The 25,180-nt window shown below is 42.1% G+C and overlaps 2 protein-coding genes across 5 annotated transcripts in view; one reads left to right on the top strand and one right to left on the bottom strand.

Moving 5' to 3' along the window:
• Window positions 1-2,286, top strand: part of BRAF (B-Raf proto-oncogene, serine/threonine kinase) — a 168,012-nt gene extending 165,726 nt beyond the window's left edge. For all 4 annotated transcript variants that reach the window (XM_019452951.2, XM_019452950.2, XM_019452952.2 and 1 more), the window contains one exon: window positions 2,144-2,286. In XM_019452951.2, coding sequence (XP_019308496.1) covers window positions 2,144-2,166 — 23 coding nt within the window. In that variant the 3' untranslated portion in view covers window positions 2,167-2,286. The remainder of the gene's footprint in view (window positions 1-2,143) is intronic.
• A 12,162-nt stretch (window positions 2,287-14,448) lies between these two features.
• On the bottom strand, window positions 14,449-22,619 carry NDUFB2 (NADH:ubiquinone oxidoreductase subunit B2). Its single transcript, XM_053897738.1, has 4 exons — window positions 22,470-22,619; window positions 17,304-17,448; window positions 16,050-16,152; window positions 14,449-14,527 (listed from the first exon to the last, which is right to left on the bottom strand). The coding sequence occupies exons 1-3, from the start codon at window positions 22,565-22,567 to the stop codon at window positions 16,078-16,080; spliced, it is 318 nt and encodes a 105-aa protein (XP_053753713.1). The 5' UTR covers window positions 22,568-22,619; the 3' UTR covers window positions 14,449-14,527; window positions 16,050-16,077.
• Window positions 22,620-25,180: the final 2,561 nt, after the last annotated feature.

Genomic DNA, 25,180 nt, shown 5'->3' with positions numbered 1-25,180 from the left:
TCCATGATTTCAGGGTCATATATAGAAAGAGTTTTATTGGTCCCTAAACTCTTGAGTTCTTTTTGTCTTTTTTTTTTTTTTTTTTTTTCCTGGACCTGAAGTCTGTTGATGTAAAGAAGTCCATTCCTTTAGAAGCAGCAGACAGTGGTAGAATGATCTTAACTGTTTCCTTTACTGGCGTATGATTTGCAGTTTGTTGGTAAGAGTTTGTCCTTGGGCGGTTGTTTTGTAATTTTTTTTTTTCATGGCTCACATTTTTAAGTTTGTAGAGTAAAACACTTCAACAAAGTGGAGTGCCTAATCATAATTAATGGACAACATCTGAAGATTTTTTCAAGTTATTTTTTAATGCAGTATATAAGATTTAACTTAGAATTTTGTCACTTTTGATACTCTCACTTAATAGATTAAAATTTAGCCATTTTTTAAAATAAAGATTTCTAAGTAAATCCTATTTTCACATTGGCTTCCTTCGATGAGATTTAGATTCTGCCAGATACAGTGATTACTAATTAGAATGTTGGAAATTGCTTTGAAGAAATGTATTAAAATACTGGAAAAAATAGCAACCTTAAAACCATAATGCACTCAAGCTATCAGCAAAGGTAGTGTGAATGTTTATACATTTCTAGAGTCGCTGTTAACAGCCTCCTGTGGTTATGCTATATTTGGCTCTCCAAAGTCTTAGTAATTTGGCTAATTTTTTCACTAGTGCCATACTCCCTAATCCTTTTAACTTTAATTATGAGGTAATAATTCTTTTACCCTTCCTTGACCTTTTGACTCACAATGCCGTGGTTACTTCCTTGGTGAAAGGAATCTTTAGATAGAAAGACAGTTTCACTATGTGCAGTCCAATTAGTAATAATATTCAGAATGGGAAAACAAGTGATTAATTATTGAAAATTGTTTAGGGGTGTGTTAATAGTGAAGACTCTTCTCTACCACCAGACTTGCATTTTAACTCTGCCATTTTCTAGCTGTGAGATAGCAGGCAAACTACTTAACTATTCTAAACCCCCAGCTTGCTTCTCTACAAACTAAGAGAAGGAATAGCACCTACCTTATAATTATTGTGAGGCTTAGATGCAAATGTATGTAAAGTATTGACTGATGCACCTGGCATATAACAGGCATTCAAACAGTCTCATATTAGTCTAATCGACTAATATTACTAGCCTACAGTCTGAGGGTTCTGCCATCCAGTCATTAGCAGTCTGTTGGGATATACCAGTGTTCTCTAGTAACCAGTTGGAATCTAACAGCAATTAGAAGATGGATAGGTTATTCCTAGATTAAATAGCGTATTCATGTTAGTGATTGCTTGGATCCTCATCACACAAGCTGTTACTACTGAGAAACGATGTTAAGGCTGGCTAAATTCCGAGGGTTGTCGGTTATTAACCAACCCCCCAAAATTAACTACAGTGTATATAATAAGAAGAACCAGCCTCTAGTTACAAGTAGAAGCTATGAACAAAACGATAGATGAAAAATAATGGCATGAACCCTCAAAGTCGGTAAGCTAACGGAATATAGGACCTCAAAGGGACTTTGTGGTTTAAAGAATTCCTTGTGCTGACAGTAATGTTCAGTCACACGTGCCTATGTGTAATATTTTGGTAGTTTAAAAGGAAATGAACTAGAAAATGGACAGTCTAGATTTTCTTTCCTTCAATCAAATGTGTCATGTGGACAAATCAGCTGACCTCTTAATTTTATCTTTTTCCAAAAGGGGAGAATTCTTGTTTCTTCCTTTCTAATCTAATAGTGGCATTATAAAAATGGAAATGAGTTGATAATTGGGGGGCAAAGTATTCAACAAATCAGACTTACTATTTTACAGTCAGTTTCTGAGAAATTTTGTTCGTCGCAGTGCTTTTCAGCGTGACTAGAACCATAACATGTACATCCCCGCTGGGAAGTTACTTGCAGACTTGATATGTAATTGATGTAACTGAACCCTACTCTCTATACTGTAAATTATCTTCTTTTATGGGTTTCAGCCATTTTTGCTTTTAAATTAGTTATGATGATGCTAGATTTGTAATAGATAGCTAGTCACCTTTCAGTGAGGCTTTTCTGGGTCTCTAGGTTATTTGAGATAACTTTTTTAAAATTAGCTCTTGTCCTCCCTCTACAGGAGAATTTGCAGCCTTCAAGTAGCCACACCATCATGGCAACATCTACTCTTATTTCTTAAGTCTTGTGTTCGTACAGTTTGTTAACATCAAAACACAGTTCTTCTGTTCCTCAACTCTTTTTTTAAAGATACAGAATTTTCAATGCATAAGCTGGTGTGGAACAGAATGGAATTTCCCATCCAACAAAAGAGGGAAGAATGTTTTAGGAACCAGAATTCTCTGCTGCCAGTGTTTCTTCTTCAACACAAATACCACGTGCATACAAGTCTGTCCACTCCCAGGAAGGAAGAGGAGAGAGCCTGAGTTCTGACCTTTTGGTGGTCTGGCATGATGGAAAGGAGCTGCTGCTACAGCTTGGGAGATTGGCTGTGGAGAGCCTGCCGATCGGCTCTGCCCTTCTAACCGCCAGATCCGCGTGTGGCTGGTCACCTGACGGGGCAGTTTGCAATCGCCAAGCATCGTTCTCTTTCCTGTTCTGGGATTTTGTCGCGGAGCTCTTTCCCCTAGCCACCACCGTTCATTTCTGAGGGATGGAACAAAAATGCAGCATGGCCTTTCTGTGTGGTGCATGTCCAGTCTTTGACGCATTTTTATCAAGTGAAGCTGTTTTATTTAAATGGAGAACGAGAGGTGAGGACGAGATCCGTGTTGGTGTAGAGGAAAAGGGGATGCTGCATCTTTTTCCTGACCTACTGGGTTTCTGGCCTTTGTTTCCTTGCTCACTGAGGGTGTCTGCCTAACCGCGCAGGCTGGGACGTGCTGGCACACATTGCCTTCTTTTCTCACTGGGTCCAGCAATGAAGACAAGTGTTGGGGATTTTTTTTTTTCCTCCACAATGTAGCACATTCTCAGGAAAATACAGTTGATATCTTCCTCCTAAGCTCTTCCAGTCATCAAGTACTTATGTGGCTACTTGGTCCAGGGCACAAATGCCATGGCGGTATCTATCTAATTAAAAGCCTACAAAACTGCTTGATAACGGTTTTGAATGTGAGACATTTATGTAATTTAAATGTAAGGTACAAGTTTTAATTTCTGAGTTTCTTCTATTATATTTTTATTAAAAAGAAAATAATTTTCAGATTTAATTGAATCGGAATAAAATAATACTTCCCGCCAGAATTATATTCCTGGAAAATTGTATTTTTGTTATAGAAACAACTTTTAAAGAAAGATCGTTATCCTTTTCTCTACCTAAATATGGGGAGTCTTAGCGTAATGACAGATATTTATAATTTTTAAATTAATGGTACTTGCTGGATCCACACTAACATCTTTGCTAATATCTCATGTTTTCCTCCAACTTATGCCTACACTACATGCTCCGTCCTCTTTCCAGTCTTTATCTGGAATATGCAACCGAGAATAAAAATGGTGGTGTCTCCATTCATTCTCCTTCTTCCTTTTTTCCCAAGCCTGGTCTTCAAAAGGTCGGGTAATTTGGCAGCTGAGTTCCCTTAGTAGAGAATAGAGCAATTTTAGGTGTATTGGGACTGAGGGGAGGATGCATGAGGCCTAACAGCAGTTGTTTTTATAGAAAGGGCTGCTGTAGTACCAAGAACCTCATCCTTTGTCTTTGCATAAGTGGAAAATATAATCTACTCGTAGCTTCCTTTGGCCTTTACTAAACGGTGGTATAATTGCAGTAGTAACAAAGAAAGTAATTCTGGATATATTTATTAATGGCAAATTAATGACAAATCCAGCCTAGAATCTCTTGTCAGCATTTAGGAATGTAAATCAAATCAGACATACTTAGCACAACCAAGCTATGAAGCCAAGGACCTTACGGAAATTAGGACTTATGAAATAAATCAGGGAATTAGAAATTGGTATTTAAACATTTCAAATTGTAACTCACTCCACTATCTATCTTTCAGCCTGTTAAGCTCACTGCCATTCGATGCTTTTTGCTAAAATACCTGTATTCAGGGGAAGGCCTACTGAAAACTGTGCAGACTTGTAGAAGGTTGTCCTAGTAAAATGGAAAGTATCCTGAAGTTATTGATGAGTTTGAAAAGCAATGCGTTTATCTTAAGTCCTACATGAGCAGAGCAATATCTTAACAGATTCAGAAATGGCAAAGATTCTTGTTGATCTGAACAGCATCTTGTGTGCATAATTTTGCTTCTCTTCTAAAAGCATTGTTTATTTTTCTTTTTAAATATGTCCCCATCCATGCTCTTAAGCTGGTTGGTGTGTTCCCTTTACCAAGATTGGAGAGAGCTGGGCTGGAAAAGTAGGCCTGTCCTGCTGAGCAGGTAGAGCCTGCCGGAGGAGGCCTGGCCGCATCACTCTCCGGTGGCGGGAGCCAGCACAGCACTAGTGATGGAGGAAGCTTAGCATTGGAATCTTCAAAATAAAATTCAAGGTGATACACGTTTTTCTTTCCATCCTATTTAGAATAGGTTGCTGTCTCACTTGAAAAGAGGAAACAGACTTGATCTCAGATGAAGCTGTGCCCAGAAGCCAGGCTCAGGGTGTTCTTGGGAGATTTTTATAGCGCCCTTAAAAAGTAAAAATAAAATTTTAATATTTCTGTTCCCTTTTTTCCATCTCTAGTTTACAAATGACATGATAAAGGGGTTTCCTCTTACTTTTTGATGCTTAGACTACAGATAGACTTGTTGAGCTCCTAAGAAGATACAAGGAAGAACTCCTTGTTTGTGCAAAGCACTTTATGAATAATTTTGTACAGATAGTGTGTGGCTGCTTCACTGACTGTCTTGTAAGGTTGTAGTTAACCTGTCTTTTCCGTAAAGTGGCTGCGGTGCCTTCTATAGTGTATTTTATTTTGGGTAAGGAAAGGTGAAGCCTTCTGAAAAATTTGAGAGCAAACATAAAAGATTGTTTGAAAATATGTAGTATTCTTGATGGACTTTTTTGTCATCAAACCAGAGTGTAGAGTTTAGACTTTTGCCACTGAAATAAATTGACCAAAAAACTTAGAAAAGGGATTTGTGAATAGAAAATCCAGTGTGACCATTCGTATTTATATGCACCTTAAAAGAAGATTCTGTCCAGCTGTCAAATTCTGGTTCCTGAACATCCAGTCCCTGATTGCACTTACGATCTTGTAGGATGTACTGGAGCGTCCTAGAAGATAAAATGCCATGTAAAGCATGTATGTTACATTTATGTTGCTGTTGGAAGAGAAAGAGCCTATTATGTAGTTCTAAAGAGGTAATCAAGGCTTCAACACTGTCAACCAGAAACTCTGTAAATATTTCCTAGATTCTCCTTTGGTGCAGTCCCAGCTCTCTTAGCACACGATGTTCTCTTTGCGTCACCAGGCAGTGCTGGGGCTGCTGGATCCCCTCCCAGGCCCCCACTGCCCCTCCTGTGCACTCACTCCCCAGCCTTGTGTGGACCCCGTCTAGCTTTAGTTTGAAGCACATTGCAGGGTTCAGGTGACCTCTTCAAAAAACTACCTCCTTAGAATGAGGTAATGAATAGTTATTTATTTTAAAATATGAAAAGTCGGGAGCTCTAGAACATGAAGATGATTTAAGATTTTAGCTTTTATGTGTACTTGTATTTGAGCACTCTCATTTTGTCCTAAAGGGCATTATGCATTTCAGCAGTAATACTGAAAAATGTAGCTCAGAGTTTCTGATTGTTAATGCAGGTGGTGCCAGAATCTGTTTAGGGGTACGCTTCAGAATCTTAACCTTAAGTCAGTTGCATGAAATTAGATAGTTACGGTAACAGTTCACTAACAGTGATACACTTAATTTTCAGTAGGCTTGGCAAGACAGTACATCTTCATAAAGAGTTAGCCGCAGCTTCATCACATGCACAGATCCTCCTGTAGAGAGACTGCCCAGCGAAGAGGGTGGAATGATGCCCCCTGATCCTCTTCTTTGTCTGAGTTGGCATCGTTAGCACTAGAATATCAGCACCTTGGGACTAGCAGATTCCCACCATTAAGGCTATTTAAAAAAACAAAAAAACAAAAACAGTAACCAGACATAGAAAGTTTACTGTGAGTATGACAGCAGATAGCTTAGGGGTCATACACTGAAACGGTGTAGACGAGGCTCTAGAAAAATACCTTGACAATTTGCCAAATGATCTTTACTGTGCCTTCACGATGCAATAAAAAAGCTAAAATTTTAGCAGAAATCAGTGATATGTGAAGAGAGCAGCCACTCTGGTCTAACTCAGCTGTGTTAATATTTTGTAGAGCGCAACGTAGACCGCAAAGATCAGTGCACTCACGGGTTTATAGCCGAAATCACATTTAAAAAATGAGAAAACACACAGGTAAATTTTCGGTGAACAAAATTATTTTTTTAAAGCACGTAATCCCTAGTAGAGTCAGATATATTTATCACATAGAGCAAGTAGGTTGAAAATTATAGTTCAGTGACATTTCTAGAGAAACTTTTTCTACTCCAATAGGTTCTTCAAAGCATGGAACTTTTATATAACAGAAACGTTTGACAGACATTTTAAGGAGTTGCTGTCGTTTGGGGTTGGAAATAATATATGCTGGGCAGCAGTCCCTTCTCAAGAGTGAGAAGGAGGATGCTAGTAACATAGAGGACAGAATTTGATTTTATCACTTTCCAGAGTACTGCCAACCTGAACAGGGATTTTTCAGAGTTTAAAATGTAAACTGGCCTCCCAGGACTTGTTTGCAAATTAAGTGGGGCTGTCCTGGTCATGCTGTTCGGGGTGCCACGGGGGGCCCCTTTAGGAGGGGGCATTGGACCAGTTGGGGACGTGGCCGGTGGCTGTGAACTGGACACACTCCATGGTGTGCATTTTGTGTCTTGTTTTCATTTCTTGCCACCCCCAGGAAAGGCACTGTACTGTCTCCAGCAGGTTCTCTAGATGTTTTACTAGGTTGTAAATGCCCATAGGCTGTTGTACTCTGGTACGTATGTACTATGATGCCCATGGGCTCTTGAGCCCCAAGGAGTGCAGTAGGATCTCTGCCTGATGTGTACATTGACCAGAGGAGAGGGAGGTAGCCAGTGTATTGCTAGCTCTGATAAAATTGAAAATACTGGGAAGATTTTGTTTAATCAGCACACTAGAGAGTAAGCTTTGTTTTGTTGTTTTCAGATAACTTATTTTCACTTCTGTTTGGGTAAAGATATTGAAATTGAAATTGACTCCTAAATTTTGCCAGTGGCGGAAAGGCTAATTGATGGTTTCTATCAGGATTTTTAAGGTAGAGGATGACAGAAACGTTAAGTCCCACAATCTTAAAGTAAGGCAGCAGTGCTTTATTTTAACACGCATCGGATTGTTCGTCCTCACCTCAAAAAAGTGATTAGGTAGATCTTTAATTTCAACATCCACAACTTCAGCTGTTAATTTTTTAATCCTTTTTTATTTAATTTTTTTATCCTTTGACCCCTTCTACCCAACTGTTCATTTAGTTTTATTAATTACTAAATTAGTTTTATTAAAATGTTTAATTTTATTAAAATGTATAATTTTATTTAACAGAATTCTGTTCTAATTGTAGTGCATGGGGACACAGCCAGTGTATCCGTGTGTGTGTGTGTGTGTGTGTGTGTGTGTGTGTGTGTGTGTGTGATGGGTTTGTGTTTTAAGGATTCTATAGATCAAAGTACTCTTGGAAAGCAGCCGAAATGTCTGTTCGTGTTAGTCCCGAACACAGGACTTGGGCAAGCATCTGCCGCTCTGGCAGGCTGGGCACATGGTCCGCCACGAGCAGCCGGCTGTCATCAGTCTGGGGAGGTGGGCGGGAAATTCGCTGAAGAGACGCGGCAGAGGGCTTCTGCTTACAGGGGCCGAGATGGGGTTAAAAGTTGCTTCAGTACCAGTTTTGTGTTGAAAATGATTCTGTGTTGCATTTGTGTGTTAAGCCTTTTTTAACCCACTTGTAGTTTGGTGGAAGAAACTTGAGACTGGCATAAGCAGCAAAGCTCATGGAGTAGGCACAGATGTAGAGAACATGGACCAAAATGGGAGGTGGGAGGGTGTGGGAGTAAGTCGGGGGCTAGGGAAAAATTGATGTGATGGTGGGAAATAAACTATAATTACCTGAAATAAAACGTAAGAGTGCAATAAGTGTGCTTTTTATTCTAAGCTGTGAACAGTTTTTTAAAAGAAATTATTCCTTCCTACTAACATTTGTGTATGTTCCATAGCTGATTAAAACCGGCTATGTAAACATATAATGCCTTTTTATTCATGTTAATTACCAACATAAGTGGCTAACCTTTATGTCTTATTTATCTTCATGTTCTAATAGTTTACATACAGGAGTGCGTGCGTGTGCGTGTGTGTATGTGTGTATGTGCTGTATTTCCCTCCATTTGGAAATGCATTCATTGGGTCCTCTGTTCTTCCTGTGGCCATGCCACAGGTTATGTTCTTGATTTGGCCTTCGTGATATTGCCTGATTTGAAGGACTCTATCACAGTGCTGTATTTTTGTGGTGTTCTCATTTGTTAGTTGTACACGCTGACCCTTTCCTCACTCAGCAGTAGCTTTCTTAGGAGCGTACAGCTGATGAGGGGACTGAATTTGACCATTCCTCGACATACGTCCCTTTGAATTCTAGTTCAGTACTTAGGATTGCTCTTTGGTTTAAACCAGGCAAAAGGAAATCACCCCGTTGTCATTCACTTCTTGGTTTGAGGACAATTCTTCTAGAAAGGAGAGGAAAGGGAAATCCTTCGTGTTTTAACTGCAGTGAATTAATGGCTCCTGGTTTACCACTTCAGACCTTACGGCGATTCACACACACATTCCTCTCTCTCTTGCTGCCAAAGGTTTGTTTGGCTTTAGTTCACTTCGGTTCCACTCAAGCATTGAAAAGGTTCTCATGGAGTCTGGGGTGTGCCCAGTGAAAAAAAATGGGGACTTTTAAATTGTCCACAGACCTCTTTATACCTGCTTTGCAAAAATTACAATGGAGTAACTATTTTTAAAGCTTATTTTTCAATTCATAAAAAAGACATTTATTTTCAGTCAAATGGATAATGTCTCCCTCTTGTCCCTCAATCCTCAGTGTTTGCTTGAAATTTTTTTTTCTTTTTTTTTTTTTTTTTTTTTTTAAATCTTCCCCATACCCACTCCTTGATACTTTGGTTCTTTCCTGCTCAGGTCCCTTCATTTGTACTTTGGAGTTTTTCTCATGTAAATTTGTACAATGGAAAATATTGTTCAGTTTGGATAGAAAGCATGGAGAATTAAAAAAAAATAGCTGAAATTCAGATTGAAGAGATTTATTTCTGTGTAAAGTTATTTAAAAACTCTGTATTATATAAAAGGCAAAAAGTTCTATGTACTTGATGTGAATATGCGAATACTGCTATAATAAAGATTGACTGCATGGAGAAGTCTTTATCAAGACTCTTTTTCTAGCACTATCCCATCCAGTAACGTAAGTAGTTGGGGTTTTGACAGTACTTCCAGGCGATGCGGAGACCCGGAGATGTGCGTTTTGTTTCATACATGTCAATCCCTGCTTGGTGAGTAGAAGTTACTTGTATGAAAAATATTTTTAAAGTAAGTAGTCGCGATGAATGCCTGGTACATTGTACCGACTGCACTAGGGTGGTGGGGACAGCCTTTTGTCCAGTGTTTGGTGTTGGTGGTGACCCTCAAGTATGTTACGGTGCTGTGAGCTGACTGCTGCCCTCCAGTGGCTCAGCTGAAGTGTGTGCAGTAACTGAGTCATTGAAGGAATCAGTCTGGAGAAGTTCCCCTTGAATTGTATAGGTTTCCAATTTTTCTGACACAACTTCCAAAACATTTTGCGTAGGAACACAGAATGTGCTCATAGACATGTATTTGAAACTACGCACTTGTGTTTTTTAAAAATGCTAGTTACCCCAAACAGTTCATTTTGTGCATGATTTCACGACCTGAAGTCTGAATGACTCCTAGAATAACGTCAGGTGATGTCAGATAACTGGGCAGTTTCCAGAAGAGAAGTCAACCATTTTAAAACTTCACCTGGAAACCCTATGTCTGAGAATAATGCGAAGGAACAGAAATATCTTCAGGTTGGTACCTTATTTGAGGAATCTGGTTTGTTTTTCATGCCCCTCCAGCTAATCATAAAATTCTGTGGAGACCACTATTTTCTCTGAACTATAGCTTTCTCATCTTAAAAAAAGAAAGTAGTTCTGTAATACAGATACTATAGAAACTTTTTTTTTGAATTGCTTTTTTTAATGTTTATTTATTTTTGAGAGAGACAGAGACAGAATGCGAGTGGGTTTAGGGGCAGAGAGAGAGAAAGAGAGAGACACAGAATCCGAAGCAGGCTCCAGGCTCTGAGCTGTCAGCACAGAGCCCGACGCGGGGCTTGAACTCACGAACTGTGAGATCATGACCTGAGCCGAAGTCGGACACTCAACCGACTGAGCCACCCAGGTGCCCCAAAACTTTTTTTTAGAAACTCATTTTAAAGTAAACTTCATAGAGGATTACAACAAAGTGATTGGGGCCTTATGTTTTAAGAACGTATTACTCTACTAGAAATTTTCCTTAAAACTTGGTCTAGAACGTGAACGCTTTCATTATTGTGATAAAATTCTATCACAAAGCACTCTACCACACCAGTTTTGAGACTTTATCAGGGGCTGTGATAATTGGACCTGCTGTCTGGATTATGTAGTACTCCTAGGCTGATAAATGCCAGTGCAGAAGGAGCTCTTAAAGATAATTCTGGTCCAGGGGCGCCTGGGTGTCTCAGTCGCTTGAGCATCCAATTCTTGCTTTTGGCTCGGGTCATGATCTCAGTTCATGAGTTCAAGCCCAGCATCAGGCTCTGTGCTGACGGTGCAGAGCCTGCTTGAGATTCTTTCCTTCTCTCTGCCCCTCCCCCACTCCTTCTCTCAAAATAAAAAAAAAGATATTCTGGTCCAGGTCCCCTCATTGTCAGATACTCAGTAGGAATCCCCAAGGATGACACAGCCAAGACTCCGGACTTTTGTTTCCAACATCAGCAGCATGCGCCATTTATTTTCTACATGTATGTGTGTGTGTACGATTTTGTTATGGTTTAATAGCTGTAACAAAATTTGGACAGAAGTGGGTGTTCACTCCGTGACAGTGAGTTTGTAGCAAGAAGTGGATGTTGTGCCAAGCATACTGCACTTGCCCCTGCTGTCTTTGCCAGTCGGTCAAGCCCCTGCTCAGGTACGTGACAAGAGGCGGAGGCCTGGCTGCTGGGATGGGCAGTTCCTGTTTCCCCGCACCATACGCTGTGGCCCCACTGGTGCTTTCTAGGAGGTGGCAGCGGCGGACAGCCAGGCTGACCTCCCACAGAACAGTTTTGGGGGCACACAGGACCCAGAGGACTTCCGTACCTTCCTGTAACATGCGTACAACCAGGGGTCCTTACACAGTACCTCCCTTGTGGTGTTTGTACTCAGGGTTCCATGGGAAACGTTATAAATTTGTGTTAAAATCTGACGCTCTCTGTTGCCATCAGTCATTTCTTCACCACCTGCCTTTCCTTTTTGTGAAGGTCCATCTTTTCCCTCCATCTAGCAGGCCATACCCTAACACTCGGAGTATGCATATACGGGAATGTTTCACAAGTTACAGGAAAGTTTGAGGCTTTCCTATAAAATTGGACTGGGACTCAAGCGTCACCATAAACTTGGCTTGGACCCAGTGGTCTAGAAATAACAGTTGCTTACATTTAGAGATCATTTCCTTCACAGCAGATGTGGTTCTAGAGGCTTCATGTGCTAACACATTTAATCTAATCCCTTTTACAAATGTGGAAGTTGAAGAAGAGATCAAATAAGGAATGCACCCAAAGTCACATCAAGTAAATGGTAAAGCAGTGAGTCAGATCCAGCAAGTTTGACCCCAGACTGAATTCATGAAGCACTGTGCCAGTTTTTCAAACGGAGTCCCTTAGTGGGTGGTAGAACCTGGCTCAGTTAACCATTTTAGAATAAGAGAAAGTAGTGTGTATCACAGGTAAGTACTGTGTCATAAAACTTTTGGATTATACACACAAGCATATATTCTAGGCCACCGTGTAAAATTAGCGAGTAGGTCATGATCAAAAAGGCTCACACAATGCTGTACTGACTCTCACAAGCTGACTCGGCCTAGAGCCAGGCTGGCGAGCCAGGATCTGAACCTCAGCTCTCAATTGTGTGAGCTTGGGCAAGTTACCAATCTATAGGTCAGTATCCTCGTCTATAAAATGTGGACTTAACATGTGCAAAGTGTTTGCCACGGTGCCTGGCCCATAGTTAAGCCATAAGCTTTCTCTAACTACATAGCCATCGCTCACATGTACGTCACGCTTTGGTACCTTCTCCTACTTTATTTTCCCATAAGCTGTACAGCTGCCCCCTGAACATGGGTTTGAACTATAATGGTTCACTTATACACGATTCTTTTTGATAAAGACAGTACAGTACTATAAACGTATTTTCTGTTTTTTTCTCTAGCTTTACTGTAATACAGTATATAACACACATAATGTGCCAAACATGTTAACTGCCTGTTACCAGTAAGGCTTCTAGTCAGCAGTAGGCCATTAAGTTCTGGGGGAGCCAAAAGTTATACCCGGACTTTCGACTCCACAGGGGTGGCACCCCAACCCCTGGGTGGTTCGAGTCAAATGTGATAGGGTGGAGGCTTTTTAAAGTTACCTTTCATTCAAATCAGGCAACTCTGACTTCTAAGGCAAAGAGGTTAATGGGACTATCTTACTTGAGTTCGGGGTTACAGATGAGTACGGATCAATAAAACACTTTGTGAGGGGGAGGGGGGGCGCAGAGAGAATAAAAGTTAGACCTAAAAAGTACAGAGAAGAGACGGCTTTTTAAAGATCTTACAGACTTAACAGCTGAGACCATGCCCTCTTCTCCAGGTAAGTGAACACAAAACAAAAAGAAGTGTCTAGCAACAGGCTCTTGACTACTGGAGCTGGAGGGGGGAGGGGGAAACTGTTCCCCTTGCTTCAGCTTTGCTGCCTTTGTGCCTACTCCTGACACCTGAGGACCAAGGATCACTTCTGTTTAGAGCCTGCCAGAGGCTTCTCACTGCATCGAACATAAAATCCAAACCTGCAACCATGACCTGTTAACCTCACCTAGTCCCCTGGGCTCCTCACCTACTGGAGCCCCACCGGACTTTGTGCTCCTGAAACATAGTGACCTTGGTCCCACCCTAGACCTTGCTTCTTGCGACTGCTTGTCCCTGGAGCACTCTCCCCTTGAGACTCTCACACAGATGGTTTCTCCTACCTGTTCAGGTGCCTCCCACCCAAAAGATCAGTACCCACCTATCTGTAGCACATCACCCAACATCATTTCCTTCGGGGCACTTAGTAAATCTCACGTAATCAATTTGTGTCTGTCTTCCCTTCCTAAAGTCTTTTAAGTTCCTTAAGAACCGGGTCATCTTGGGATGCCTAGATGGCTCAGTCGGTTAAGCATCTGGCTCTTGGTTTCGGTTCAGGTCATGATCTCATGGTTTTGTGAGTTCAAGCCCCACATCAGGTTCTGTGCTGGCAGCGCAGACTGTGCTTGGGATTCTGTCTCCCTCTCTCTCTCTGCCCCTCCCCCACTCCTGCTCTCTCTCTAAATCAAAAACCTTAAACATGAAAAAAAAATCATCTTATGGGTCTTGTTCAGCAATGTATTGCCTACACTCCAGTGGTTAAAAACCTAAATTAAAAATATGAACAGTTATGTTTCTGGGCAAATCATGAAGCCATTCTATACTGCAGATTTTTATCTGTGGACAGAAGAAAATTCTGTCCTATCAGAACTGTGATGCTACAGAAAGTTGGAAGGTATTTCGAAACACATTTTAGAACAAGTGGAATATCCTATTTCACCAGTATCTCCCATTCCTCCAGTCGTAAGAATTCCTAGTTAGACATGTATCTCAGGTCCACAAATGGCCACTTAACACCGCCCAGCCCACAAGCGATAATATAAACACAAGAAATGGACCACACAAACCTCTCACCTCTGTATGTCGGGCAAGAAAACACCAGCAGTAGAGAAGTGGCAAGAGTTTTCACGTTAACTGTCAACATACATAGGACTACAACATTCACTAGGAGGGCGGTATCGCTCTGCAGTTAAGTGCAGGACCAGGCCTAATGTCACTACTCATCAACGTGTGACCCTAAGGCAAAGTTACTTCATCTCCTTGAGCCTGAATTTCCTCACTGAGAAGTGGAGCTAATGTCTGTCTACACCATGGGGTACCCCAGAGGATCCAGTGACGGGGCCTGTAACCAGTTAGGACAGCAGTTGGGAGCATAGGAAATAATCCATAGAGGGTGGCTGTCGTTATCAGAAACATCCATAACTCAGTTCCTCACTGTTGACCAAAACACTTTAATGTACAACTTTCAGGTACGATATGAAGTCCTCAATCGCTTGAAACTTTCGCCCGACTCCTGCAGGGAAACAAAAGTAGAAAGCTTTAAGTACTTTTATTTTCAATAATTCAAATCCATAACTTTTATTCAATTATTCAAGCATTCACTGAGCACCAATCATGAGAGTAGTCTTATAGAGTACCTTCTCAAAGGGTTTACAGTCTCATCTTTAAAATAAAATGCTAATGACTGTGTGAGAATACTGGGAAATCTGTAAGAAGAGGAGGTTTGTGCTGGCAGTCACGTTACCAAAGGGAAGGAGGGTCCTGCTAACGGAGACCCCTGGTTTACCCACAGTAAATCCAGAGACACAAAACAAGCTGTGAGACAGTTTAACCACCTGCCCTTGGGGGACATTTTTTTCCTCTCCCTCTCCTCCCCACATACCCTAAAACTGCTGTAATTTTCATGTCAATAAGTTACTTTTTTTTCCTTAAAAAAATTATTTTTTAATGTTTATTTTTCAGAGCAAGACAGACAGGATGCAAGCAGGGGAGGGGCAGAGAGAGGGAGACACAGAATCTGAAGAAGGTTGCAGGCTCTCAGCTGTTAGCACAGAGCCCGACGCAGGGCTCAAACTCACATGAGATCATGACCTGGGCCAAAGCCGGGCACTTAACCAACTGAGCCACCCAGGTGCCCCTCAATAAGCTACTTCTAATTAAAATTATAATAGCAATACTAATAGTATGATGGAATGGGAACATTTTTCATTTAATGCTTCCTAGCATTTAAAATAATTCCTGAAAATAAATAAAACAATTTCTAAGGCCTTCTGAGTGCTGGCAATTATTAATGCAATGATTGATTTAAAAAACATGTTACATGAGAATGTCTTAACCCCTGAAGGTGCTAGTAGAACCTTCCTTTCAAACTAAGAAAAACTCTGATTCCTAATTTGGAAAAATGAAAGGACCATAACCTTTTACTGTTTAGGGTTAATCTCCACACAATTCCGTATCGTAACACTTCTCATAAGCTGGAACTTTCTATACTTTAACACTCAGAGTAGAGCATGGTATTTCTGCAACTACAAACATAACTGCAAGCTCTGTATCTGCCTTATCCACCACTATAATCCCCCTGTGGAGTTGATACTTTAGAAAAGTCTTTGATCAATAAATAGATAGGGGCGCCTGGGTGACTCAGGCAGTTAAGTGTTCGACTCACGTTCGGCTCAGGTCGTGATCTCACATTCATGAGACGGAACCCCACAATGGGCTCTGTGCTGTGGGCAGAGCCTGCTTGGGATTCTCTCTCCCGCTCTCTGCCTCTCCTGCACTCTCAAACACTAAAAAAAAAAAAAAAAAAAAATGGCTAAATGGGACCCTAAATCATAACATGACTCAGGAAAAGAGAATTTTTTAAAACAAATATTGAAAAGGAAGAGGAGACAGCAAATATGAAAATACTAAAGGCAGAAGTCAGACACAATACAGTTAATTGTCCATCATGATTTTAGAAAGACCATCATAAAGTCAAAAAACATTTTTATTGACACAAGGCAAACAAGTTTCCAAAGGAATGTGGGGCATACCCACCTGTAAAGAGTTCAATCGACACTTTCAGTCTTCATCATCAGGGAGGATACCTAGTTCTTCATCTGTCCACTGGGAAGGATCTGGATATGGAAAGTGACCCTGGGGACAACCGTTCAAAAAAAGGTAAAGAATCTACATATATTCCATACGGTGAATTAAATTCAAAAGAAAAAAAATTCAAGGCTGTCCTACACACAGACGCTGACATGCCACAGGAACAAATTCTACTATACTATTTGCTCATCCGACTGTTCTTCAACCTGTTCAATATGAGCTGTGGCCTGAACTTCAAAGCCTACCCATTTTGGAGCCAGCAGCCCGAGCCAGCATTTCAGTATGCACCCATGATGGACGGTAGGGAGAAGGTACCCCACATCTCGACAATGCGTTAAAGCCCTGGTAAAATATAACGTCTCAAAGTGTCCTGTCAATCCTGACGGGAGATCAGGAAGCCTCAGGTGGGCTCATTCATCTTCAGTCCCGACTCAGGGCATTTCTGGTGGCATCATCGTCTCAGGCCAAGCAGCCACATACAGGCCTGACAGCGGACCTACAGCGAGCTAGGGGTGTCCACGTGCTGCCAATTCAGACACCAAACAGCTCCCTACAGGGGGACAAGAGCACAGAGTTCTAAGGGAAATGGGACATGAATCAAGCCGATGCATCAAAGATTTGCGTATGAAGATTTTTTTCCTATCTAGATCAACGAGCACAGATTTCAACGGTGGAAAGGTTTAATTTCCTGGAGAACAGAGTCCGTGCAAAGGTGATAAAAACTCAGTTGAGGCTAGTAACATGTTAGAAGGTTACCAGCAGCTAACTTCTCAAGACAAATTAGCCCACGTCTCTCCCACCCCGATCTGGCTGCCCTGGGCCCCTGCACAGACTAGATGACATTGAGCATTTAAAGCAAGTGAAGTCTGAAACTTAACCCACCAAGGAACCCCTGGTTCAGAAGGTAAAAGAATTAGTTTCTAGTCTTCCTTCCGAATATGACAACCTAACAGAAACCGTAAGAGATGGATTACCAACCTGTACACCTGTGGGTAGAAAAGGTCAGAGATCATGTATTTCATTTGTTAATAGGATTCTGCATGTCCCCAAGGACAACATGGTAAAGGGATACATCCAGACAGCAAAACGGTCTACAGACAGGAAATGAAAAAGCTAAGCTATTGATATATTAGTAATAACAATCTAATTAATTATAATACTCTATTAATATATTAGAATTATTGTCCTGCACTTACCAGCACAGCATCCGAGTCATGCCAAAAACGCCAGAGAATCCAGAACCACATGGTCCCACTGAAGAACTCGGCCTGGACCACCTGGGACTTGGTCAGCTGGGGAAACTGCCTATACCGAGGCTCGATATGCCCCCCGCCACCGGCACTATGATGCAAAACAAAATGTTACACCGCTTGGTGCCTCTTCAAAGTATGAAATCATACAAAATTTTAAAGTTAAATCTAGAAACTGAATCTAACATTTGTTTTTGTTTTTAAGTTTTATTTATTTATTTTGCAGAGAGAGAGAAAGCACACAAGCAGGGACAGGCAGACAGACAGAGAGAGACACAGAATCCGAAGCAGGCTCCAGGCTCCGAGCTGTCAGCACAGAGCCCGACGCGGAGCCTGACCCCACGAACCGTGAGATCATTACCTGAGCCGAAGCCAGACGCTTAACCGACTGAGCCACCCAGGTGCCCCCAAATCTAACATTTCTCATCTCCTCCATGAAATACAGGATGACAGACCTGCACAGTCCCTTGAAACTCATTTTTCATAAGCCTGCTTTTAAATTTGTTTGGCAGCAAAAAACTGGCCTGCACTGATGAGATTATTATTTCCCTTTAGTGAATATTCATGTATTTTACAGCAGAAATATGAACGTGTTGATAATGGGATACCGGCCTCAAGTTTTAGTCCAGGGAAGTGAACCTGCAGCAGTACGTCACTTAGCTGATCCAGAAAAACAAATGGGCAAATTAATTTTGTTCTGTTTAGCCATCTATTTCAAAGGCAAATTATGTCCTCTGCTCTATTACAGTCTTTATTAAAAGACCACTATATGGGAATGACGACTCAGCAAATCCTTTTTTTTTTTTTTTCTCAGTTTATTTATTTTTTTTAGTAATCTTGACACCCAATGTGAGGCCGGAACTCATGACCCTAAAAAAAAATTTTTTTAATACATAAAAGCAAATGTTTACTTTAAAAAAATAAATAATAAGCTAATACTTCTGAACAGAGCAAAGAGCCTCAAAACAGTAAGTCCAATCAACTCTTCCTGGTTTTTGTTTTCATTTCAATATTGATAAACTGGGGGACACAATCCCTAAGGGCTGCAGTCTTTTTATTCAGTTAGATTTTAATTATTATAGGTGGACTCTAACATAATATAATTTGTACCGAATGGTGTTATTGTCAAGATCTATTTAGCAGCTATACATATTCTATGATACAGAAGTTTAAAGAGAATTTCTATATAAAATGTACAGTGTTCACAAATTTCATTTCAGGTAAGACCCAGCTTGTAAAACAATGTTCTCTTCTGTGCAGCATAGAAATGAATAACTGTACCAAAACTGCACTAACATTTCTTCAAACTGTGCTGTAGATTTGAGAACATCACTAGATCTATGGTTCCTTATACATTCTTACCCACCACCCTTATTATCCTCTCCTACTCTTTTAACATTTTTTTAATGTTCATTTATGTTTTTGAAAGGGAAGGAAGGGGCAGAGAGAGTGAGTGAGACGCAGAAGCTGAAGCAGGCTCCAGGCTGTCAGCAAAGAGCCCAACTGGGAGCTTCAAATTCACAAACCTTGAGATCATGACCTGAGCTGAAGTCGGACGCTTAACCGACTGAGCCACCCAGGCGCCCCTATCCTCTCCCTTTAATTGTTAAAGGTTATTAATAATCATCATATATTGTTTACCATGTGCCAAACACCAAAGTAAGCATTTTAAATGCATTATCATTTATTTTCATAACCCTATAGACTGAGCCTATGGTTACTAATATTCACAAATGAAAACACTGGGGGATTATTTGGTGGCAAAGCCCAAGCTCTTAAATACTGCCTACAAACAACATTAATAATTTTCTCATTTTATGAATCAAAGACACAGTTCTTAATTAGAATTCCCATCAGCATGATACCACACTGAAGAGATAAAGTTTCATTTTTATGTAAGTATTTACCCAGTATATTACACATCTATTTGGAAGGCTCTACATAAAATATTAATGGATGGTGTAAGAGGTGATTCCTATTTTTGCATATGTATTTAAATTTTTATTAACTTTTTTTTAAGTTTATTTTATTTATTTTGAGAGACAGCGAGAGCATGAGCAGGGTAGGGGCAGAGGGAGAGAGAGAATCCCAAGCGGATAGCGTGGGGTTCTATCTCCCATAACGTGATCATGACCTGAACTGAAACCTAGGGTCTGATGCTTAACTGGCTGACCACTCAGGCACCCCTTAAGTTTTGGTTTAAATTCCAGTTAGTTAACATACAGAGTAATATTAGTTTCAGACGTATAATATAGAAATCCAAAACTTCCATGCAACACCCAGTGCTCATCACAAGTGCCCTCCTCAGTCCCCATCACCTAGGTCACCCATCCCCCCACCCACCTCCTGTCTGGTAACCATCAGTTTGTTCTCTAGGGTTAAGAGTCTGTTTCTTGGTTGCCTCTTTTTCCCTGCCTTTGCTCATTTGTTTTTCTTAAATTCCACATATGAATGAAATAATATGGTCTTTTTCTATGACTGAATTCACTTAGCATTACACTCTGGATCTACCCACGTTGTGGCAAATGGCAAGATTTCATTTTTTTATGGCTGAGTAATATGGATTTTTTGTTTGTTTTTATTTTTTTATTTTTATTTTTTAACGTCTTATTTTTATTTTTGAGACAGAGACAGAGCATGAACGGGGTAGGGGCAGAGAGAGAGGGAGACACAGAATCGGAAGCAGGCTCCAGGCTCCGAGCCATCAGCCCAGAGCCCGACGCGGGGCTCGAACTCACGGACCGCGAGATCGTGACCTGAGCTGAAGTCGGACGCTTAACCGACTGAGCCACCCAGGCGCCCCTGTTTGTTTGTTTTTAAATAGTGACCACATATTACTTTTAAAAGGTACCTTCAAGGGGCGCCTGGGTGGCTCAGTCAGTTGGGAAGCTGACTTCGGCTCAGGTCATGATCTCACAGTTTGTGGATTTGAGCCCCACGGCAGGCTCTGTGTTGACAGCTCGGAGCCTGGAGTCTGCCTCGGATTCTGTGTCTCCCCCATCTCTCTGTTCCTCCCTGCTTGTTCTGTCTCCAAAAAATAAATAAAAGTTAAAAAAAATAAAAAATAAAAGGCTCCCTCAAGCATCATTGCTTTACGACCTGAAGAATATATCACACTGTTTCTGCAATGCCATCATGTGCCAATTTTATTTAACAGTATTTATTCAGGACCTATCTATGCATATAAATACTTCATTTTACAAACAAACTATGGGGATGAGAATTCAATATATTGTAACAACAGGCTTCCTCTTTGATACGTTTTAGATACAAGGGCCCATCAGTTAAATTCATTAAAATAATATTTGAGAATTACAGTTCAAACTCACTACCAGGAACTCTCCACATTTCATTATTGCCACAGTGACCTGCTGTTTTAACTATGACTTGAAATAAGTGGGTCGTTGGGGCGCCTGGCTGGCTCAGTTGGTAGAGCACGCAGCTCTGGATCTCAGGGTCATGAATTTGAGTCCCACACTGGGTGGAGAGAGCATTTAAAAAAAAAAAAAAGAGGGGCACATGGGTGGTTCAGGTCATGATCCCACGGTTCATGGATTTGAGCCCCATGTCCGGCTTTGTGCTGACAGCTTGCTCAGAGCCTGGAAGCTGCTTTGGATTCTGTCTCCCTCTCTCTCTGCCCTTCCCCTGCTCACGTTCTCTCTCTCCTTCAAAATAAACAAACAATTTTTTTTTTTTTTTTTTTAAAGACAGGCACCTATGTAGCTCAGTGGGTTAAGCATGCAACTCCTGACTTCAGCTCAGGTCACGAACCCACGGTTAGTTGAGATCAAGCCCCTCATCAGGTTCTGCCCTGACAGTGCAGAGTCGGCCTGGGATTCTCTCTCCCTCTCTACCCCTCCCTTGCTCATGCTCTCTCTCTCAAAATAAGTAAATAAACAGTAAAAAGAAAAAAACAAACTTCCAAGGCCAAACAGCTAGACTGTGGCAGAGGTGACATTTGAACTGAGGCAGTTTGAGGCCACAATCCTGCTTTTAACCACTACCCTACCCTGCCTCTTGGAAAAACGTAGATGATGATCTAAGGGGCCTGGGACATCACCTGTAAAAATCGGGCGTTCTACTTTCTGTCCTGCTCGTACTGAATCTCTGCACTACCAATTCATTTTTGGCAGAAGTGCCCTCCCTTGGCATCCCAGCACTATGATCTCCAGTTGAATTTTTGGGCTGCCTCACGGGTGACTCCTCCATTGCTCATTCTCTAAATTCTGGCGTTGCGAGAGTGAACCCTAACACGAACTATGGGATTCGGAGATAATGTGTCAATCGATTCTGCCAAAGGGAACATTCTCATAGGGAATGTTGATAATGGAGGAGGCTATGCATGAGAACAGGGGCCTTATGGGAAGTCTCTGTACCTACCACTCAATTCTGCTGTGAACCCAAAACAGTTCTAAAAAATAAGATCTCTTTCTTTTTTTTTTTTTTTTTTTTATTCCTATATTGTCCAAGCATCCACTTTTGGCTCTCTTCTCACCCTTCGGCACTCTCTCTGGGTGATCACCTCCACAACCTTAAGAGAATTCATCCTCCACCCTGAAGCCAGAGTAACTATTCAGAATGGAATTAAAATCTGGTTATGTGACATCTAATTAAAACCTCGCTGGGATCGCTATCGCCTCCGTTAGAAATCCTCCAGCCGGGCATGCGGACATTCCCTCCCTACGTCCCAAGGTCTCCCGAGGCACTTCGGACACTCCTTGCCTCGCACTTGACGCTTCAAAACACACCGTACAGGTTGTTTCCTCTGCCAGAACGCCCTCGCCTCCCCCAACTCCTGCTCTCGCTTCCAGATCAGCTCCAGCTTGCCTCCACGTTCAACTGAATTTCCCAAAGGCAGGCTCCCCTGGGGCAGGAGCGGCCCCCCGCACAGTGGAAAACCTGCCAAGCAAACAGTGCCCCGGCGCCCACTGCCCCCCGGCTCTCCCTGGCCCCCACGTCACGGACCGGGACTCCAAGTCCCAGCATGCCTCGGGGCGGAGATCGCTGGAGAGACCCGGTCCGCCCAGGTGCCCGGCGTCAAGGTGAGGGCGTCCCGAAGACCGGCGCTTTCCGTTAGAAACAGGCGGGGCCCCTCTCCCAGCCAACACTCACTGACGGACTCCAGTGCCTCCAGCCGCCCCGGAGCCGCGGCCTCTGAACAAGTGGTTTCCAACCCGAAAGAAAGGCGCCAACCGCTTCAGAGCCGACATGCCAGCCCGCGTCCGGATCGCCGTTCCCAGGCCGCACCGCCTCTTACGTCACTTCCCCCGGCGCCCCGCCCCGTTACGTCATGACGTCGCCCCGCCCCTCTCCCAGAAGGTGGCGTTTGCCGGGGGAAAGGCTTTAGGAGTCTCCTGGCTTCAGGCTCAGCTTTAGGAGACCCTCTTGGCGCGCTTGTGCTGGGAAACCAACACTGAGTCTGCTCACTCGCTCCTCTCTGACTGCTCATCTACACGGTGTTTTCCCACCTCCATCCGCTCCTCTGCCTGTTCTTCCCTAGTTAACTGCCTTCTGGACCCCCCTTAAGGCTGCTAGACCCTTTCTGAAGCAGAGGACCTGCCCAAAGCGAGTCCTTTGTGCTTTCCTCTCCTGCAAGAGGCTCACAACAGTTTTCTTTAAAGTCTTCGTTTTTTTTATTGTTCTGCCACTTGATTACCAACCAGCAGCCAGTGGTGCGTAAATACCAGTACATGGACTGGTGGCATCAGAATCACCTAAGGAGCCCGATCCCAGATACTCTTCAGTCTGGAGCAAGGCCGAGGAATCTGCATGTTAGCGTGCCCTCCAGTTTATGCAGTGCTCTAATTCCCTGATCCTGAGCCAACCCTAGATTCTTGACTTTTGTCTCCTAATATTGCCTTCTATTAAATCCTGGATGGACTCTAAGCTCCTCTAGACACCCACACCACCATCTCCCCCCAACCCTCCCAGAAATTCTTAGGGTCTTTACTTACCGGTTATGGTCTTCCTAAAAAGTTGCAAGTTTGATTAACTGATTTATTTTTTTAAGTTTGTTTATTTATTTGAGAGAGAGTGTGCTCACATGCGAGCGGGGGCGGGGAAGAGAGGGAGAGACGGAATCCCTAGCAAGCTCCATGCTGTCAGGGCAGGGCCCAGCTGGGGCTTGATCTCCCCAACCTGAGATCGTGACCTGAGCCAAAGTGAAGAGTCGATTGCTTAACCGACTGAGCCACCCAGGCACCCCCCACAAGGTTAATTTATAAACTTAGCCTGCCAGCCTCACACCTTGGAGATTTGAAATGCATCGTTTGCTAAGCCCTGAAGACTTCATTCTCAGAGTCACAAGCATGAAGAAGAGGATACTTACGGAGAGAAATGCAGACCTAAATTTAGGGATTTCAGTGCACTGAATATAACTGACATCCTTCCTGTGCCAAGATCTGGGTCTCCATGTGCCCTGTAACAGGAAACCTGTCTCCCTGGAGTTACACTCACATAAAGCTTGGGATTACTGAGTTGCCTTGTGACCTTCTGAGCAGCCTATTAATTTAACCCCTGGCCCTGTAGAACTCTCTCCCCTCCCAACTTGTAAACTGGTGTATAGAGGAGAGAATCCACTATTTTCTGGATGAAAGTTGACTTTCCAGTTGATACACAAGAGCATGGCTTCCTCTGAGCCACTTACCCTTTCTAGTGACATGTATGACCACTAAGATATGAAGTTCATGAACTGGGAAGACAGAGCTTTCCATTCTTCCTTGGGAGCTCACTGCCCAAGCTACACAACTTCCCCGATCCCAGCAAAGAATGAATTTGTGATTGCAAGGCCAAGGGGCGGGGCGGGGGGGGGGGGGGGAGGTGGAGCACAGCTTAAACAAAAAAAAGCCAAAAGATCTGGAGTTCAAATAGAGTGAATAGAGTCAAATCGAGTTAATAGCTCTATTAGCTCTATTAAAGTTAAGTCACTTTACTTCTCTGAGTATCAGTGGCCCCATCTGAGTGCGAGTCTTCTAAGAGTACCTAGCCCACCACATGTACTCAGGAAATGTTTATTCTTTGTTATTCTTTCCTTTCCTCCTAGCAAAAGCTATTCAGGGGAATTAAAATTCATCCACTCTTCCCATCTTTTTTGCTGAATTACTAAACAAGAAGTTTTAACTTCAATGCTTGCTTGTAATATTAAATAATTATAATAATGCTTGTAAGAAAAATATTGTTTTATAGACCATTTGTAGGACCCTTAGCTTTAATGCCTTGCATTAACAAATTCTGATTTTACTATAAAGTTTATGGTCCCAATCAGTAAAATATTTTGACCAGGTAGCAGTGATGCCTATTTGTTTTCTAGACACGCTTTAAGAATTCCAAAGGGGCTGGGCGCCTGGGTGGCTCTGTCAGTTAGGGACAGACCCTAACTGACCTAACATACAGCATCTAACCCCAAATCAAGAACCTATTCCTTGGCTGGGAATAGAAAACAAAGCAAGGAAGCAAGGAGGGGAGAGAAAAAACAAAACAAACTTTTGTTCACACAACTTCATGTATCATTTCATTTCCTACGTTTAAAGGCTTGATCTCCCTTTCTCTAGAAGTCTTAGAAAGAAGAAAGGAACCCATCTGTCCAGCGGTTTTAGTAACACAGAAATGAACCTTATTCTTTCTACTTTAGAAGGGATTGAGTTGTGGTCGCTCTTCAGGGGACAGCCACCATGCTGCCCCTTTATCCACTTACACCCAAGGAAGTAGCCTTTTCTCGGTAAGAAGACGACTTTAGAAATCAGATGTAGCATTCTTTAAGATGCTGAATTTAAAAATCAGCCAATTACCTACATTAAAGCACATCTGTTGCCCATTTTTCTCCT

The sequence above is a fragment of the Panthera pardus genome, unplaced genomic scaffold (genome assembly GCF_024362965.1).
Source record: "Panthera pardus isolate Hobbes unplaced genomic scaffold, ASM2436296v1 HiC_scaffold_8, whole genome shotgun sequence".
Classification (NCBI taxonomy): domain Eukaryota; kingdom Metazoa; phylum Chordata; class Mammalia; order Carnivora; family Felidae; genus Panthera; species Panthera pardus.
The sequence above is the reverse complement of the archived record's forward strand: the minus strand, read 5'-3'. Positions and strand labels throughout refer to the sequence as shown.